Source organism: Temnothorax nylanderi, unplaced genomic scaffold (assembly GCF_030848795.1).
Source record: "Temnothorax nylanderi isolate EJ_2023f unplaced genomic scaffold, tnyl_v1.0 TNYL_tig0044_pilon, whole genome shotgun sequence".
Taxonomy (NCBI): Eukaryota; Metazoa; Arthropoda; class Insecta; order Hymenoptera; family Formicidae; genus Temnothorax; species Temnothorax nylanderi.
Window position 1 is genome coordinate 1,174,917 of NW_027249106.1, and position 16,381 is coordinate 1,191,297.

General features: G+C 36.5%; 2 protein-coding genes across 2 annotated transcripts; both read left to right on the forward strand.

Moving 5' to 3' along the window:
* The first annotated feature begins 1,053 nt into the window (after nucleotides 1-1,053).
* LOC139771822 (tetraspanin 6) lies at nucleotides 1,054-12,955 on the forward strand. Its single transcript, XM_071704911.1, has 5 exons — nucleotides 1,054-1,266; nucleotides 10,006-10,197; nucleotides 10,676-10,855; nucleotides 11,085-11,288; nucleotides 11,766-12,955. Exons 1-5 carry the CDS (start codon nucleotides 1,207-1,209, stop codon nucleotides 11,838-11,840), a joined length of 711 nt encoding a protein of 236 aa, XP_071561012.1. The 5' UTR covers nucleotides 1,054-1,206; the 3' UTR covers nucleotides 11,841-12,955.
* A 152-nt stretch (nucleotides 12,956-13,107) lies between these two features.
* On the forward strand, nucleotides 13,108-16,380 carry LOC139771821 (uncharacterized). Its single transcript, XM_071704910.1, has 5 exons — nucleotides 13,108-13,434; nucleotides 14,156-14,380; nucleotides 15,008-15,166; nucleotides 15,391-15,600; nucleotides 15,816-16,380. Exons 1-5 carry the CDS (start codon nucleotides 13,354-13,356, stop codon nucleotides 15,942-15,944), a joined length of 804 nt encoding a protein of 267 aa, XP_071561011.1. The 5' UTR covers nucleotides 13,108-13,353; the 3' UTR covers nucleotides 15,945-16,380.
* Nucleotide 16,381: the final 1 nt, after the last annotated feature.

Sequence of the window (16,381 nt, forward strand, 5' to 3'; positions counted from 1 at the left end):
CATACACAGTCAGGTAATCCAATTTATCTGTCTTTAACAATCATTTCTAAAAGTATTGTTCTTATCTACTCAACTCCTTTTTCCATTTGAATCTTTCATATGACGAATTTTGGATTTAACGTTAAGTATCGTTTTTCTATAATTAAAAATTTAATCAGGATTTATTGTTGCCTGTTGAAACCAATTCTCGAAACTCTTCGATAATCAACTTTTTGATTATCTGTATGTAATACGTACAACTTAGAATGATATACTTTCGATACAGATAAAATTGACAGATTAGATTGGCAGTACAGCGTTGCTCAAAATTAGTTGAAATATTAATCATCAATTAAAAGTATTCCAGTTAAAAACGCTGTTGAAGTAGTGCGTTTCTTAATTATTCTAATCAGCGTGAAACAGGATAGATAATTTTAAAATCGTCTTTCACATGGCTTAGTTTATAATCCTTTTCACGTTATCGCCTTAGGCTTAACGTTATGACTGACTATATAAATTCCTGTTAACTTAATTACTAAAATGAACTTGTTAAATAACATTTATAATGTCTATTTCGTCGACATAGCTAAAGTTATTAATTATTATTGTTATTATACAGCTAGAAATTTTGCTTCAAGTAATTCTGCCGATCAAATTTAATCGGAATCTGATCAAAGTCTCCCTTAATTATTAACAGTCTGCTGAAACACAGTACTCGCTCCGCTCGCTCCAATTGTCGAGAATGTGACGCGAAAAAGTCGATTTCGTTATTTCGAGGAGGGCTTATTTTCCGAGCTGAGAAGAGTAACGCTATCCATCTACGATATCGAGAAAGAAGAATACGAGCGGAATATCTCGCTAAGAGTTCATTAGGCGAACCGAACGCACTCGGCTCGCCGTATTATCTCATATCTGGGCGGCGGGCGGCCGGGCGCAATCTGAAGTCTGAAGGTGAAGCGCGTCCACTTTACTCAACTTTACGACTTTACCACGAACTACGAAGCGCGTCTCTCGGCCAACTTCGGGCGGAGTCGCGCGCCATCGTCAGGCCGTCACACTGGCGCCGCGCGGAGCGTCGCTTGAATGGAATTTCAGTTGGAGTCGGACAGTTAAACGAGTTACACCGATCGCGAGTTGTGCGTTGCGCGCGCGAGTCCGTCCCAGCTTCTCGTTCTCGCTCAGAAGCGATTTCTTCACGTTCGCGAATCGCAAGACCGACACGTCGAAATGGGGTGCGGAATGGGAGTGATCAAGTACCTGCTCTTCATATTCAATTTCATTTTTGTGGTAAGTGAACCGAGGCCCGAGGCCGCTTTGCGTGCCGCGATCACGGCGCCATAACGTCCACGTCTTGTGCGCGTCCCCGACAGTCCCCGTATCTTTCCGGGTTCAATGATAAAACGGGGCGGCGTTCAAAGGTAAAACGCTCCTCGAACTCGACTTGACCGCGTATCGCTAATTATCGTCGAGCTGAAAATAAAGCGGCCGCGTTTTAGAGAGCCCTCGTGGCTGTTTGCGACCCCCTCGAGTTCCTTCCTTTTATTTCGGCTAACCGCCCGGCCCGACGGACGGCGACGTCGCGTCGCGCCGCGCCGCGCCGTGAAGTCGGCCGATCGATCCCGATCTCTCGCTCGATCGAGCCGAGGTTCACGGCGTTCGCGCGACTTCGAGTCAACGTCAACAGGCCGACAGGCCGACAACTCCGAATGTTTTGGACGCCCTGGACGCGGCAAAACTCCGCAAAACCGGTCTTCGCCTTCGACTGGTTTCCCCCGAAGAGATTGCGCTCAATTTTTTTTAAGGTTTTTTTTTCCCAACTCGTAGGGTTATCTCGCATCTTTACGTCTAGGTTATTTCCTTCACTATCTTCTGTCGTATTATTCTTCCCGTCGCGCTCGGAGAACGGCGTCGGAAATACACGGCTCGGTGTTTATACATAGCGGCCTCTCTTCGTGGAATTTCGTTCGCCGGCTCCGTTCCGCGAATTCGCCGCCGGTGCCGGTGCCGGGTGCTGGCGGATTACTCAACCTCATGCACGCACGCGATCTCGTCCTTGAAACGTGCAGACTGCGTCCTGCCCGTGATCGCGTGTGCGTGACCGTTGCAATTTTCCCTCGTTCTCTTATTGAGAGAAGCATCACGAGGTTTTTTTTTTTTAACGGTTCCTCCTCCTTCCTGGAGCGGATAAGATCGCGCACAATCGCTGCCGGTGTGCACAATCGGGATGGAAAAACAATGGCGAGACCGCGCTGCAATTCTGGTCCTTGCATTCGTAGATATAGATATAGTTCTAAGATTAGATCTTACATACCAGATTTTGAGCCTCTGTACGCTTATAAAATTGTAGGAATATATAAAAAGTATTATAACGTCTTAAAACAATGTAGAAAGTTCAAGGGCCGATAAACATTGTTTTGAGACACACGAGCTTGAGTCTTTTTTGTAGTTTATAACGTCTTAAATTTTTGTCGAATAACAGCTCTGCAAGTGTCGCTGTAGCAGCTCTTAATTTCTCAAATTTGGTTTCACCCTAGTTTGTCGATTACATAAAAGTTGATATACCTACGTTAGACGCGAGAGAGCTTCACGCTTGCGGGCATTTTCCAGCTCCGCCGTTGAATCAGTTAATTTCAGTAATATTTAATGGTGGCGTCTCTAACGGCCTTTTCATGTGGCGATATTCCAAAACGCTCGAGCACGTGAAATGCGCACTATAAACAGAGCGATATTATATATTGGAGTATACATACGTCCGAGCGAGAGGCGTATACCGGGTTAGTTTTTAGTACACGCGTATACATAATGTCATATATATGGATACACGTCGTTGGCGACTGACTCATGGTGATAACAAAAAAAATTCAAGGCTGACAATTACAAGAGCCTTATAATGTGTCACACGTCTCCTCCACGCCTGCATTTAGCGCTTGCATTGTTCTTCACAAATATCGATTCGTGTAATCAGTGAGGCTTGATCAGACACAATTACGATAATTACGATAATTACGATAGAATCGGATAGAGCAATCGCGATGTTGTGAAGAAGCGGACTACGACAGCAGCACACTTGATTTGAAAAGAAATCATTGATCGAACTATTGTGCGGAAAGCGTATCTTACGCTTATTCATTAACGATTAACGTTAATTATTGACGCGCGTGCTCTCCGCGTTGCTAATCTACTTGCTAATCGATAAAGTCCATCCAATCGCTGCATCTCCCGGTATCGCAATCAATCATGTTGCGTCGCACGCAGGACGGTTTGTCCTGTTATCTTTCATCCTTTTAACTTTCAAGAGTCCGCGATACGGAGACGGTTCAATGACGCAAAACGTGCGACTGAGAAGATGAAAATTTCGTTGAGCAGGTAGCGCGGAAAATAACGCGGAAGATCACGTATTGGAGTATATTTCGAAGAAGGAGCACGCGATATAGGTGAATCACCCTACTTATCTTCTCTTTAATTATCGGTATCTCTTTAAGACTACGTGTAAAAAGCTGAAAGTCTTAAAAACTCGCATAACAACGTCTACGCTGCGCAACACCTCTTTTCTTTGCCAACAGCATACAGTCCAGACCGTATTATTTCTTTTAGCGAGTAATTTCTTTAATTGACCCCATGACGTAATACTCATTGGAAATTTTTGTCCGAAATATTTCTGCGAAGACCCGTCATGACGACGCCGACGGTCGGGCGGTTGCTGCTTCCTTTTCTTCTTTTTCCTTTGCGGTCTCTCGATTTGCTTACTGTAGCTGGTCACAATGGTAGTTTCTTACAATACCCAAGATCTTCCCTCGCCTTCCCTTATGGTCATATAGTTTGTCGTCACACATTGAATTTCGCCAAACGCCCGCAAAACTCGTCTTCCTAGCCGTTGGAGGACAAAGGATCGTTGCGTAAGAGACTATTGCGTCTCTCGAATAGTTCCTCCCTCATCCAAAAGTCGATGGCAGAACGAGCTAATGCTATCGCATGCGTCATCATAAAAGTGCGTGTTGACGGAAGAATCCTAAAAGAAATAATCCATGAAATTGCTATAAATGCGCATAATCCGTAAAATCCCGCGTTCTATTCTCGGTACCAATATTGCCTTTTCAATTTCCAGAAGAAATATAATCTTATCAGAAAACCAATAGCATATATCGAAGAAAAATATTCCATTACTGGATACATTATCTTAAAAGCTAGCTCTTTTATTTCATATATTCAATGAATCATTGGACTAAAATACATCCAATATATAAATATACATAAATTTGTTTCACATACTTTATTCATACAATTATTTAGTCTACATTTCAAATAAGTTCTTGTAAAATAAAGGAAATAATAAAAGTATTTTGCGGTAACTTGCAATGTTACGTTACATTTACATGTCGTCAATAGTTTTGCTCGCTGATGTTTGTTGCGTAATTTAATATCACTTCGTTTGCATTATTTACGCGTCTGTCATGCGTGACGATAAGCGTGCGATCGTTTGTGGTGGAAGTAAACCGGTATTTATGTACAAGGTGGCTAAAATTAGCAGACACGCCACGGATGATCTTGTTCGACTATATGTAACGTACAATGAAGCTTCAGCAGCGCGAGATATTCTTTTATCGCTGTAAACCAAAGAAAACGATTATGTAAGAAAATTTCCATAAATTAATGAAAGGTAAAATAAATTAGAATCACGTGGTAAAAGTAATTTATCAATTAACAAAAAAATTTTTATCAACTAGTTATGGAAATTCTATCGAGATAAATTTGATGTTTTATAAATCGAATTCCTTGCAGTGTAGATTTAATTATACATTGAATTGTTTTTATTATTATTTATTTACGAAATAAATTTGTCTTTCCGGAAATTTTATTTTAAATTTCATTATTATGGATATTTCGCCTTTTGGCATTTAAGGGATTGAAGCTTCTCTGATTTCTTCAAGATCTGGGTCGCGTCCTCGTTTTCTGGGTCTTGTCTTCGAAGAAGTTACGATCACAGTTCAGTAACAGAAAATTCATGTATGGTGCTCACGTATTCTTGCTTGTGAACCTGTCTTGAAAAGGTCAGATTACACAAGGTTGCGAGTGAAAGAGAGAGACAGTCATCGGTTTTATAGGTGCCCTTGAGAGAGTGATTTTGTTATCCCCCTTACCATGCTAATTCCTTCAATTTATTTATAAGTACATTAAATGTACTTATAAATTATATTGTATTATATTATACTTATTATATTATGCTTATAAATTATATATATAAATGTACTTATACAATTTATTTGCAAGTACATTTATAAGTATAACATATTATAAGTACAATTTATTTTCTTTGCAAAACATTAATGGTTTGTTTAGTTTTGATTAATGATTATAATAATTTGCAGAGAAATAATCAGCTGTATTATCAAAACGAAATGTAACGTCGAAAAATATTATTGTATGTATACTTTATAGAGTGTATGCTGTTTCAATTATAGTTTTTCTATTGACAACTATTATCACAAAAAGGTGAATAGAATATTCAACATCTACTTGCAAATTAATCGAGCATCAATACCGATTGATTGTCATTTATGGAATCGCTCTATGAATATTTATCGATCTATTCTTACGTGTGAATGACGGTCTCTCTCACTTAGATCGTTTTTATCACATAACGAGGACGTAAATGTTGTTTATCTTGTTTTTATTATAAAGTCCACTTTAAGACGATCTAGAATTCGTGTTAAAATTCACGATAGAATTCTATTTATAATTTTCTGTCATATTAATAATAAAAAAATTTAAAGAATCAAAATATATTAAAATATATAAAATACAATAATGTGTAAATGTGTATAAAATATATAAAATATATACATGTACATCAAAATATACAGCATCAATTTATAAATAGAATTTTATCCTATATAGATAGAATCCTCTAAAGTAGCTTTAATTTCCCAATTTATTTAGCAGAATTAGATTCTTCCGATTTTATTCTTGCATTTTATATTTTAGATGTCTTATCTAATATTAATTGTTCAAATAACACAAAGCAAGACGTTCTTATATATTATACATGCAAAAAACATACGTTTCATCATATTAAACCATTATCGATTTAAATAAGTAATTATTAATATACTTAAGTAGCTCATACTTGAGAATGATGTTATATTAATATATAAAAGATATCGTTCGATACTTCAGGAATAAACTGTAGAAATATTTCCGCTAATCAATCACTTTCACGGTAACAATGTTGTTCTAGCTTCTGTTTTTACGTATTTAATGATATAAAATTGTGCGTACATAGCAATTACAAACATCGATTCTTGACAGAGATAACATTCACAAGAGAAAACGGTGACAATTTTATATGTTTGTTGGAGTGCTCCGTCATGTTCGTGTCCTGTCGCGCAGACAATTGTGTCGCTTTTTTGCGTATTTCTTTATCGATAAAGACCGATACTTCTATTATCGTTTACCTATCTTGCGATTTTCTCGATTACTTACGCAACTTTGTACAGTGTGACTGTACACTGGGTGTGTCCAGAAGAGCTGATGCACCAGGTGACGATCCCGTTCTTCAAATATAGTCCATGAAAGCCTCTCCCGGAATATTTTATCTAGAAATTAGACAATAGGTCATTTAGTGTTAAAGTTAGAATAATTATCATAATAATCAGAGTCTGAGAAGAAAAATGAACGAAGTCTGGACTTCGCGAACAAGTAACAGACCTTATTTTAATTAATTTGCAATAAGACTTCTTGGAGTGAAAAACAATTCATTCGAAATAATTTATAACGAATGTTAAATGTAATAGAAATAAACGCTGTGAATTTACGTTAAAAACCGGTTCTAAATTTTGTGCAATTAAAACTTCTAACATTTAAATTTATTGGAATGTTCGTACACATATTATAATTCTTCTTTTTTGTAGATATTAGATATTGAGTACCGTACGATATTTTCGATTTATATAACATATTTGTTTCGATTGTCAACGATTTTTAATTGAACTAAAATATTATCTGACTTCTATCCAACTGTTTATCGCACCCGATTATTTCATTCCAAGAAAAGATCGTATAATTAAGATCTGCTAATGTTTAAGACCGAAGTATAAGTTAAAATAGCTCTTTCTTATTGAGATACTTATACTTTTCGCAAATTAATCCATTACGTATATTAGATTCTGAATATAATTCAATATATATCTCTCTAGAGATTAAACGAATAATTAGAAGATACAATATTCCTTTAATTAAGGAACTTTAATTCCCTTTCGATATCTCCGATACATTATAATTCTGCAAAAGACTGAATTATATTGAAGAATAATTATCACAACTTGAAAAGAAAAATGGTCGAAGTCTGGAACAAGTAACAGACTTTATTCTTTAATTAATTTGCAACAGAATTTATACATGCTATTATTCTATTTTATATTTTAGATGTCTTTTATATTTTATATTTTAGATGTCTTAGATGTCTATTATCACGTGGAAAAATATATTTCCCTTCACGGTGTAATTCTCATTTTTAATACCAGCCAGATTGTAGAGTACTCATCACTTTTCTGATGTAATTAAAACGAGATGATTTTCTTAATGATCGAGTCATTAAAACGATGATGGCCGCGAGTTTCCTGGTCTCCAAATTACATTATACGTCATTTTCAGACAATCAGCTTCGCACATGCAACTTTTCCATATGTCGCGTTTATTTCGCAACACTGTTCGTTGCGTTATGCATTTAGTAGCGCGTATAATTTTCGTCCTCCGCCAACCTTCCCGTCGTTCGCCAATTCTGTCGGGCATTCCCCAGTGTCTCATTTTCCATAATTATCGCGTCATGCCTTACACGTATCACGTGTGCACTATCTTCGCGTCCCTCGACGCGCAAATTTTCCATGTTGCTCCGACATCTATATAGTCTCACGTTCGATAATAAGTTCATATTGAATTTGCTCGGTATTTTTTTCAGTGACTCTTTGTGCTCTGAGACCTCACAAAGAAAAAAAATGGAATTATTCGTCAATATAAAAGAAACCTTTTGTAATTTACGGATATAACTGCGTCATAAATAATATTTTAGAAGTAGTTTTTAAAATTTTAAAAAGTTCGCTGACCACATCTCCAAAGGCTTGCGACAATTTATGCGAGAATTTATTCTGCGCGAAATACACGATAATCCTGAAAGTCAACTCACTGATTTGATATCAGAGGTGATTAATTGTTATTCACGTTCGTTATCCGAAGTTATCTACGACGCTACAAAGAATTTTGTGATACACTCTTCTGATACTATTAATCGTAAATAATAATTTTATCGATGACGTGAGAAATGTATGTCTGGCGAATTACTGCTTTTCGTATTGCGTTACGTTTCAAGTATCTTAAACTAGTACTAATCGAAAGAACGAAAAACGTGCTTTTCGTATGTCGTTTCTTTAGCGTTGCATATTTTCTTTTCTGCAGTACAATATTTTTACCATCTCTCTAAATCTGAATCAGTGAATAGTCACTGATATCAGTGACTATTCACTGATTCAGCAGTACTATTCACTGATTCAGATTTAGAGAGATTGTTATCGCGCTCTTATTTGTCTTGCGATCTCGATAAATTTATTCGCTCTCACGCAAACCGTGCAACAGAATGAATCATGCGTTTTCGACTTCCTTATTTAGACGCGAGCAAATATTTCACTTGGACCTTGGGCAGAGTTATCCACGCGGTTGGCGATCGATATATACTTATCTTATCGATCATATAGTAACCGCAGGAAAATCCGAGCTCTTCTTGAAACCTTGACATTTTGCGTGTATTTAGCGGTAAAGCGGACCGAGAAAGGTCTGGTTGAAAACGCAGTTTTTAATTGAAATTCCACGTTTATGCCGAACTCAGTTTCTTCGTGATTGGACAATCGCATTTGTTAATCACGCGAGGAAGATACTATATAATTGCTTCTGTGAAAGATAATCACGAAGGCGATGCCGCCGTCGAACGCACGTAATTTCGAGGAGGAAGTCGGTACCGAGGACGTTGCTATGGATGCAATGATGTCATCTCGACAGACACACGTACGCGCGTGCATACAGATTGTCATCCAGACTAGCGTACATAATTTCGTTATTTAGCGGGTAAAATAAAAATCTGTCTCTCAATAGCGACGCCTCCCAACATTTGCAGTGACTACAGCGTGGCTTGACATAAAACTTATTGTTAGAAAGTTTTAATGAATAAAAAGTACAAACAGTAAATGTATTAGCGATCTGTCATCAGTTATATAATTATTATTGACGTTTTATATTTGATTGTTCCTCAATCTTTCATCGTTATCAAAACTCTCAATACCGTGAAGAATGCATGGTTTTTCCTGCTGCTCCTTCATTCCTTTTCGCGCTCGCTATTCGAGCGAAGTATCTTACGACAAAGTTCTGGTCGTTCTGAAACTAGGGCGGAAATATTAAAGGTTGAATCGATTGGATGAACGCACTTAGACTATCCGCGTTCTGCGTTTTACTTACATAGTATAAGTGCATTAGTCCACCTGCGGCGATCTCAAGATCGACCATAACACACGTCGTAGCGACGTGTAAAAATAACGCATGTATGCACGCGCGCACACATACGATGCTTCAAGGACAATTTCCAGATATCTGGGACCGTTCGATATACGCCAGTGGTTGTACACCGCATCTTTGATCTATTTCTACCCTCCAAGTGTATCAGGCAACAATTGTTGAATGCATATTTATTATATTTAGCGGCAACACCTTGTAGTCAGCAATCGTATAAACGTACCCAAAATCGGACTGAACATACAAACAGAAATTGCACGTGTGATTGCTTTGATATCTGGACTGCAATATTTTTATTCTAGCATAAGAAAATCGCGGAATAGCTTCGTTTAATATCGAGGCATACACAATAAGCTGTATTAAAAAAGTAAAATATATTATAAAATTGTTAGTTATAGCAGTAAAAGAACAATATCGAATATATGCGATGATACGTACATGGCATGTGTGTAAATACAAAATATATTGTTGCAGCTATTTGGTCTGGCCGTCCTGGTTCTCGGCGTTCTAGCGCAACTAGGAAATGAAGGTTATTCCGATTACCTGCCAGAATTTAATATTACGGCCCCGGCAGTCACGTTTATCGTCATCGGCTGCATCATCTTTGTCGTCGCTTTCCTAGGATGCTGCGGCGCGATTCGCGAGAGTCACTGTATGATAATCACGGTAAGCCCTTCAGCAAATTGCATCCTATCGTACAACTACTACAACTTTTGAGGGAAGTTCAATCCTTTCAGTCTTAACTTATATTCACGTACATATTCGAATATTTCAAGTTCAATTCTGAAAATGAAAATTCAAGTTTATTATATATTCGAAGCACGTGCGTGTTAGGCTTGTGGAATTAAATCTATTGCACTTATTAAATCGAAGATGACTGAGAGGTAAAGATTTAAATTTGTTACATTTATATATTTCTATCTTACATTTGGTTTATTTATCTATTGCTTCAATAACATATTAACGACCTTATTGAATCGATACTGTCGATAGTATTTCTTAGACAATTATAATATACGTGCAGTTCACGATTGTGATTATGATCGAACGGGTTAAGTAGCGGCGGTTGTTTGACACGCAAACAGCTTTGCCTACCTGAAAGGGATTAAAAGGCATGACAATTGATATGTTTTTTCCCGCACAGTTTGCTTGTTTGCTCTTGGCGATCCTGATCGCACAAGTGGCTATCGCAATCTACGCGTTCGTCGTAGCGAAGAATTCCGGCGATTTCAATTTTAAGGACAAATACGCGATTGATCTCTTCAGAAAGTACGGAAAGGACTACCCTCATGAGACGGAAGTCGTGGATACCATACAGGATTGGGTAAGGCTATCTTTTAGAATGCATTTAATATATCTTTTTATGTGCAACAACATACTACTGCATTGTCATGCGAATATAAATCCCGTCCTAATGGAATACTATGAATGATTCATATCTTGAACGGAATAACTGAATATAACACTGAATTCAGTGTACCTAAATACCTTCGAGGAAGCTTTCACAGATTTGTAAATAGACCAATATTCAAACGTGAGATGTACTTTTGCAGTTGAAGTGCTGTGGTGTTGATGGCCCCCAAGATTTTCCCGTTATACACCATATCGCTATCCCAGGAAGTTGCTGCGGTAAGAAGGAGTCCACCTGCGATCCACTAAGCGCTTACCAGGAAGGTTGCCCAGATGCGTTGAAAGAGTTCTTCAGGTCTTCTCTTACGATACTGGGTGGCGTCGCTCTGGGTATCGCTGCTGCGGAGGTAAGGAATGCAAACTAATAAAAAAGTTAAATAGAACCACGGAATTATTACATCTATATAATGATTGGAAGACGCGATAAAATAATTGTACATCTATCTCAGCTCGAAAAAGATTTTAAGCCAGTCTTTGACAATCTGTGGCTCATGGCAACATTTTGTCTATAATTTCATGCGCATTAAAAATACATATTTAAAAAATTTGAATATATACACGTAATTCTAATAAATCATACACATATGTCAAAGTACATGATATATAAAATTATAGAGTTTTACTCTCAATTCTGATGTAGATAAATCGTCCAAAGTAGGCCATTTATCCATATCGCCCACTTTGCATATCAAGCTTTAAATCCATTTCAAGTTCCCAAACATAGAGTCACATATATTATATCAAATATATATTTTTCCAGTTCTCATTTTCGTGTGTATGAATATCTTGCAGTAATTATACGTGTCCTTTTTCATTTTTCACAGTTGATTGGCATTATCTTCGCGCTATGTCTGGCGAATTCCATAAAGAACGCCCAACGCAGAGGTTACAGTGTGTAAAAGTGGAGCATTGCGAAAGGACGCCGCTTCGCGCGGAAGGCTTTCAACACGCAACAACAATCTTACCTTCATCTCCCGTCAATATATTCGTCTATAAGATGTGATAAAAAAAAACTTGCGTTTTACAACGGAATAAATTAAATTTCTTTTTTTTTTTTTCTAAGCGGAATGGAGCAGAGTACTCCTTATGTTTTCTTTTCCGGCTTCTTTGCATCATTAATTTCTTTGCAGTCGTGATTAAAGTAACAAGATAATATTTTTTCGATGAAATGACGCACTTTTGGTTTCCGATTATAAGAATTTAATGCAGAATTCGGCGTCATCGACCTGACAATAAGTATTACCGTAACTGTTGTCGGGTCTGAGACCACACTTTCTTTTTCCTTTGTGAAAAATAACTCCTTTTTTATACGATCATATATGTATATATATTTTGATACCGCTTTGACTCACGTTTATATCTATTCTACATAAAAGTTCAAAAATATAAAAAAATTTTCGACATAACTGTTTAATATGCAGGATCGTTTCATGCAATCGTTAGTTCGCGAGTAAAGATAATTATAATTGGAATACCTTCGCGGAAATGGAAAGCAGACGAGTGATAGTATTTTACAAAGTTAATGTTACAAAGATATTCTTTCACATGAAAGGGCTACACAATCGTACCTCGCGGGTGTGCGAAAACATCACACCGCTGTTAAAAACACGAAATTCTCATACACATCTTTGTATAAAAATTCACTTTGTTTGTACAGCACACAGTACACACACAGAGATTTACAAATATAAACATATATATATATATATATATTTTTGTCTCATAATAGAAAACTTTATCTAAGAGATCTCGTCGCCGTGCCCGCGCGCAACGAACGAACTAACGCGCATTTGTGCAATATTTCTGCTTAGGCACGACAATGATAAAGCATACAAAAGGCTGGGCACGGCTCGAGAGAGTATGTAAGTGGTTAATAATCCAAAGTTGCGATTTTACTCGTCGTTTAATGCGCGAAATTACCATTGCTGCTGCTGCTGCTGCTGCCATTGCTGCGAGATTAAATTATGTATGTCCGGTTTTTTGTATTCATAAAATAAATGTAGACAAACGAGAACCTTTCCGACCCAATTCTCCGTTTTTTTTTACCAGCTCTAGCAGAATAGTTAACGATCAAAGTCACCCTTCGGCTTAGGGTGACTTTGATCGAACTCTGATTAACCCGAGCGGTGATTAATTTATCATATTCATACATCATTTTTTTCATATGGATAAAATTAATTTTTTGTTTAATATATTAACTCTTTGTTGTTTAATATATTGGATTAGAAAACGGCGCGTATAAAAAATGCGTTTTTCCAAGTTTATGAATCATCCGACGGAACTTAAGCGTTATCGCGTAATCAGTATTGGACGACTGATAAATATCCTGTCTTGCAAATTGTAAAGCCCGATCCGACGATCAGTTTGCGCTGCGCCTTTTCCGCGTCGTGACTAGTAAAATCGACGAGCAAAATGGATCTATTAAAAAGTTTTTCGTTTAACATGCCTATTTTTGAGAAATATTTTTTTTACACGTTTACTGCTTATCTCGTGGTAAGTACTTGCGAGCGCTGTGATGTCACGATATTCATCTATCCCATTTTCGAAAATGATGATTTACCGCATGTCTAGACTCTCTTTAAACGATTTATAATTTGCAAAATAAAATTGTAATTTGTGATTTTATTTTAATTACATCTGTAATTTTATCTTAATTTCAATTTCATAATTTTATTATAAATTATATATATAATAAAAAAAATTATAAAATTAAAATCAAGATAAAATATTTATAATATATTAATTTTATTAATTTATAATTTTATTATATATAATACATTTCTGATTCTCCAAATCTTTTTCATACTACATGTAAAATTGCAAAATAAAACTTCGTCCTAAATTCTGACAAGAATTATGGATCGTCTAAAGAGAACTTAAACATTGTATTCTGATTCTCGGATCAAGTTCGGTTTTTCGAATTTCTCTATAAGTCCTTTAGTCCCTGTATATTAATCTTCTACGCCTTAAATCATTACGCTTGAAGTCTGAATTTACATCTAAAGCTAAAATTGTGAAATCAATTCGAAGACGTCTCGAGATTAAATCGGTCAATATATAGTGACTGCGAATTACGGAAATAATTGTTACTTTATAATTTATAAGATTCATTAGTAAAATAGAATGTATTGTAAAATTATATGTATTTTAGCTAATAGAAATAAGAATATTAGAGATACATGCTTATGATGAAATGCGAAACGTCTTATTGTAGCTACGTGGGATATGCGCAATAACTTGGGCTACGATAGTGTACCTTTACGAGGTCAGATATCTTGATGCATGGACGAAGGGCGTGGCGATTTCGTTGGAGACGCTTATCGCTATCGGCGGCGTCCTCATTATTTTCGCCCTCTGCAGTGGCGGATACGGCATACTGTTTTTCGACAGTGCAAAATTCAGAAATCGATGCACCTATATTTCCCGCACGACTGTCACGGTGAGCTTTTCCGCGTATTATCCAACGTTATCTTTTTAAAACAACAGTCGTTTTTGTTCGACCCAACTGGCCAAATTGATATATTTAATCTCACGACGTTTCGACCGTAATTTCGGTCCTTTTCAAGTGAGAAGAGTAATTACGCAATCAATCCGCATAATCCGCATACAAAACATCCATTACGTCGCTGTGACATCGTGCCCTAACTATATCATGCATACGCAAAGGTATCTTGTGCGTCGAGACAAAATATAAAAGCAGTGTAGAGTGAAAAGAGAAACGTCGCAAACCATATCAGAGAACACATCCGGACAGTATATTTGTATGCGGATTATGCGGATTGATCGCGTAATTACTCTTCTCACTTGAAAAGGACCGAAATTACGGTCGAAACGTCGTGAGATTAAATATATCAATTTGGCCAGTTGGGGGTGTTTTAAATTTTATTTACTAGCGAAGGAAGTTACTTGTTTTGTTATCTTTTTACGCAACACGAAGTTTAATTCTTTCGCTCTTATCGCGTGAGAACGATCGCTTGTTCGGTCGATTCCTTACAATACGCGATATTCGCATCTGCTAGACTCGCGAAAGTTGATTGAAGCGATTAACGACGCTGTTTCCGGGCAGTTCACATCTTTATTCTTGATTATGCTGATTGTACAATCAGCCGTCGCAATCTACATGCTTGTACTGGTACCGAGGGCCGCTACCGATTTTAAAGAAGCCTTCAAGAATTACGGTTACCGATGTGAGGACACGAAGTTCGTAGATGATATTCAGGACAGAGTAAGATTTTTAAGAAATAATTTAGAAGTGAAATATTTTTTCACGCACGCAGCACAAATGTATCATTATTCGAGCGTTCAACCAAGTTACGTGTAATGAGATATTTAAGATATAGTATCTTTTATAGTAGAATGTAAATATTTAAGATATTTTTATATTCTACTATATACGCAAGTATATTCACAAATCGAATCAATATTACGACATAAAATAATTTTTTGCAGTCATATTGCTGTGGTATTTATTCCTACCATGATTACCAGGAGATTCTTGATATTTTAATCCCAGGCAGTTGCTGCAATAATTCTTGGGGAGTGTGTACTGCGGAGGATGTAGGATTTAGACCCGGTTGCGCATTTAGACTAAATACTTCTAGATTGATACACCAAGTCTACCTAATGAGCATCTTCATCTTGACTGTCACTGTAACTGTGGTAAATAGTACAAGGAGATTACATAAAATTGGAAAAATCATATAGATCGTAATATATAATAAGAAGAGATACAAGACAATAGTTGTGATTTTATCTCAATTCAGAAACGTTTTTTCATGCCAAAATATAAATTTTTTGCTCTTAAGATTTTGATGGCGGTTTGCAAATATCTTTTAATAATTTATAGTATACATATATTTTTCTGTTCTTTTCAGTTGATCGGCTTCCTCTTCGCATTGTATCTGACAAATTCTATAAAGGAAAGAAATGCAGTGAAGCGTCAAGAGACATACACGTTACTACACGGAAATAATGCTAACAAAATATTTCCAGCCAGCTCTTAATGTTTTTCAATTCTTTCAGGAGGTATCTAACGTAGAGTTTGAAGTAGGAAAAATAAATATTATTGAACTTTTATTTTTCGGATTATGTTCCTATCTTTCTTTTTCTATATACGGTTATTTCAGTATCATATCGTCATATTTTAATATATTGTCGTCCTTTGACTCAAATTTATACCTGTTTTCGATAAAAGTTTGAAAATACGAAAAATTGTACAAATAATTAGCAAAACAGAATCGCGATTATCTTCATCATTCATTAATCCACAGACATTAATATAACATCGTTTTTCTTTATTTTACATTGTATTTAATTATCTTTTTCGTCGTTTTCGATGCAATGTGTATACTTACCATTACCATTATCATTGCTGTTGTTGCTGCTGTATCGCGAGATGAAACTCCAGCTCTATCATAAATAAATATCTATAAATAACAAC

Coding starts and splice junctions, on each gene's coding strand:
- LOC139771821 (XM_071704910.1), top strand. CDS start 13,354: ATGGATCTATTAAAAAGTTTTTCGTTTAACATGCCTATTTTTGAGAAA. Junction 14,381..15,007: donor TTTCCCGCACGACTGTCACG/GTGAGCTTTTCC, acceptor GTTTCCGGGCAG/TTCACATCTTTATTCTTGAT. Junction 15,601..15,815: donor TGACTGTCACTGTAACTGTG/GTAAATAGTACA, acceptor TGTTCTTTTCAG/TTGATCGGCTTCCTCTTCGC.
- LOC139771822 (XM_071704911.1), top strand. CDS start 1,207: ATGGGGTGCGGAATGGGAGTGATCAAGTACCTGCTCTTCATATTCAAT. Junction 1,267..10,005: donor TATTCAATTTCATTTTTGTG/GTAAGTGAACCG, acceptor ATATTGTTGCAG/CTATTTGGTCTGGCCGTCCT. Junction 10,198..10,675: donor GTCACTGTATGATAATCACG/GTAAGCCCTTCA, acceptor TTTCCCGCACAG/TTTGCTTGTTTGCTCTTGGC.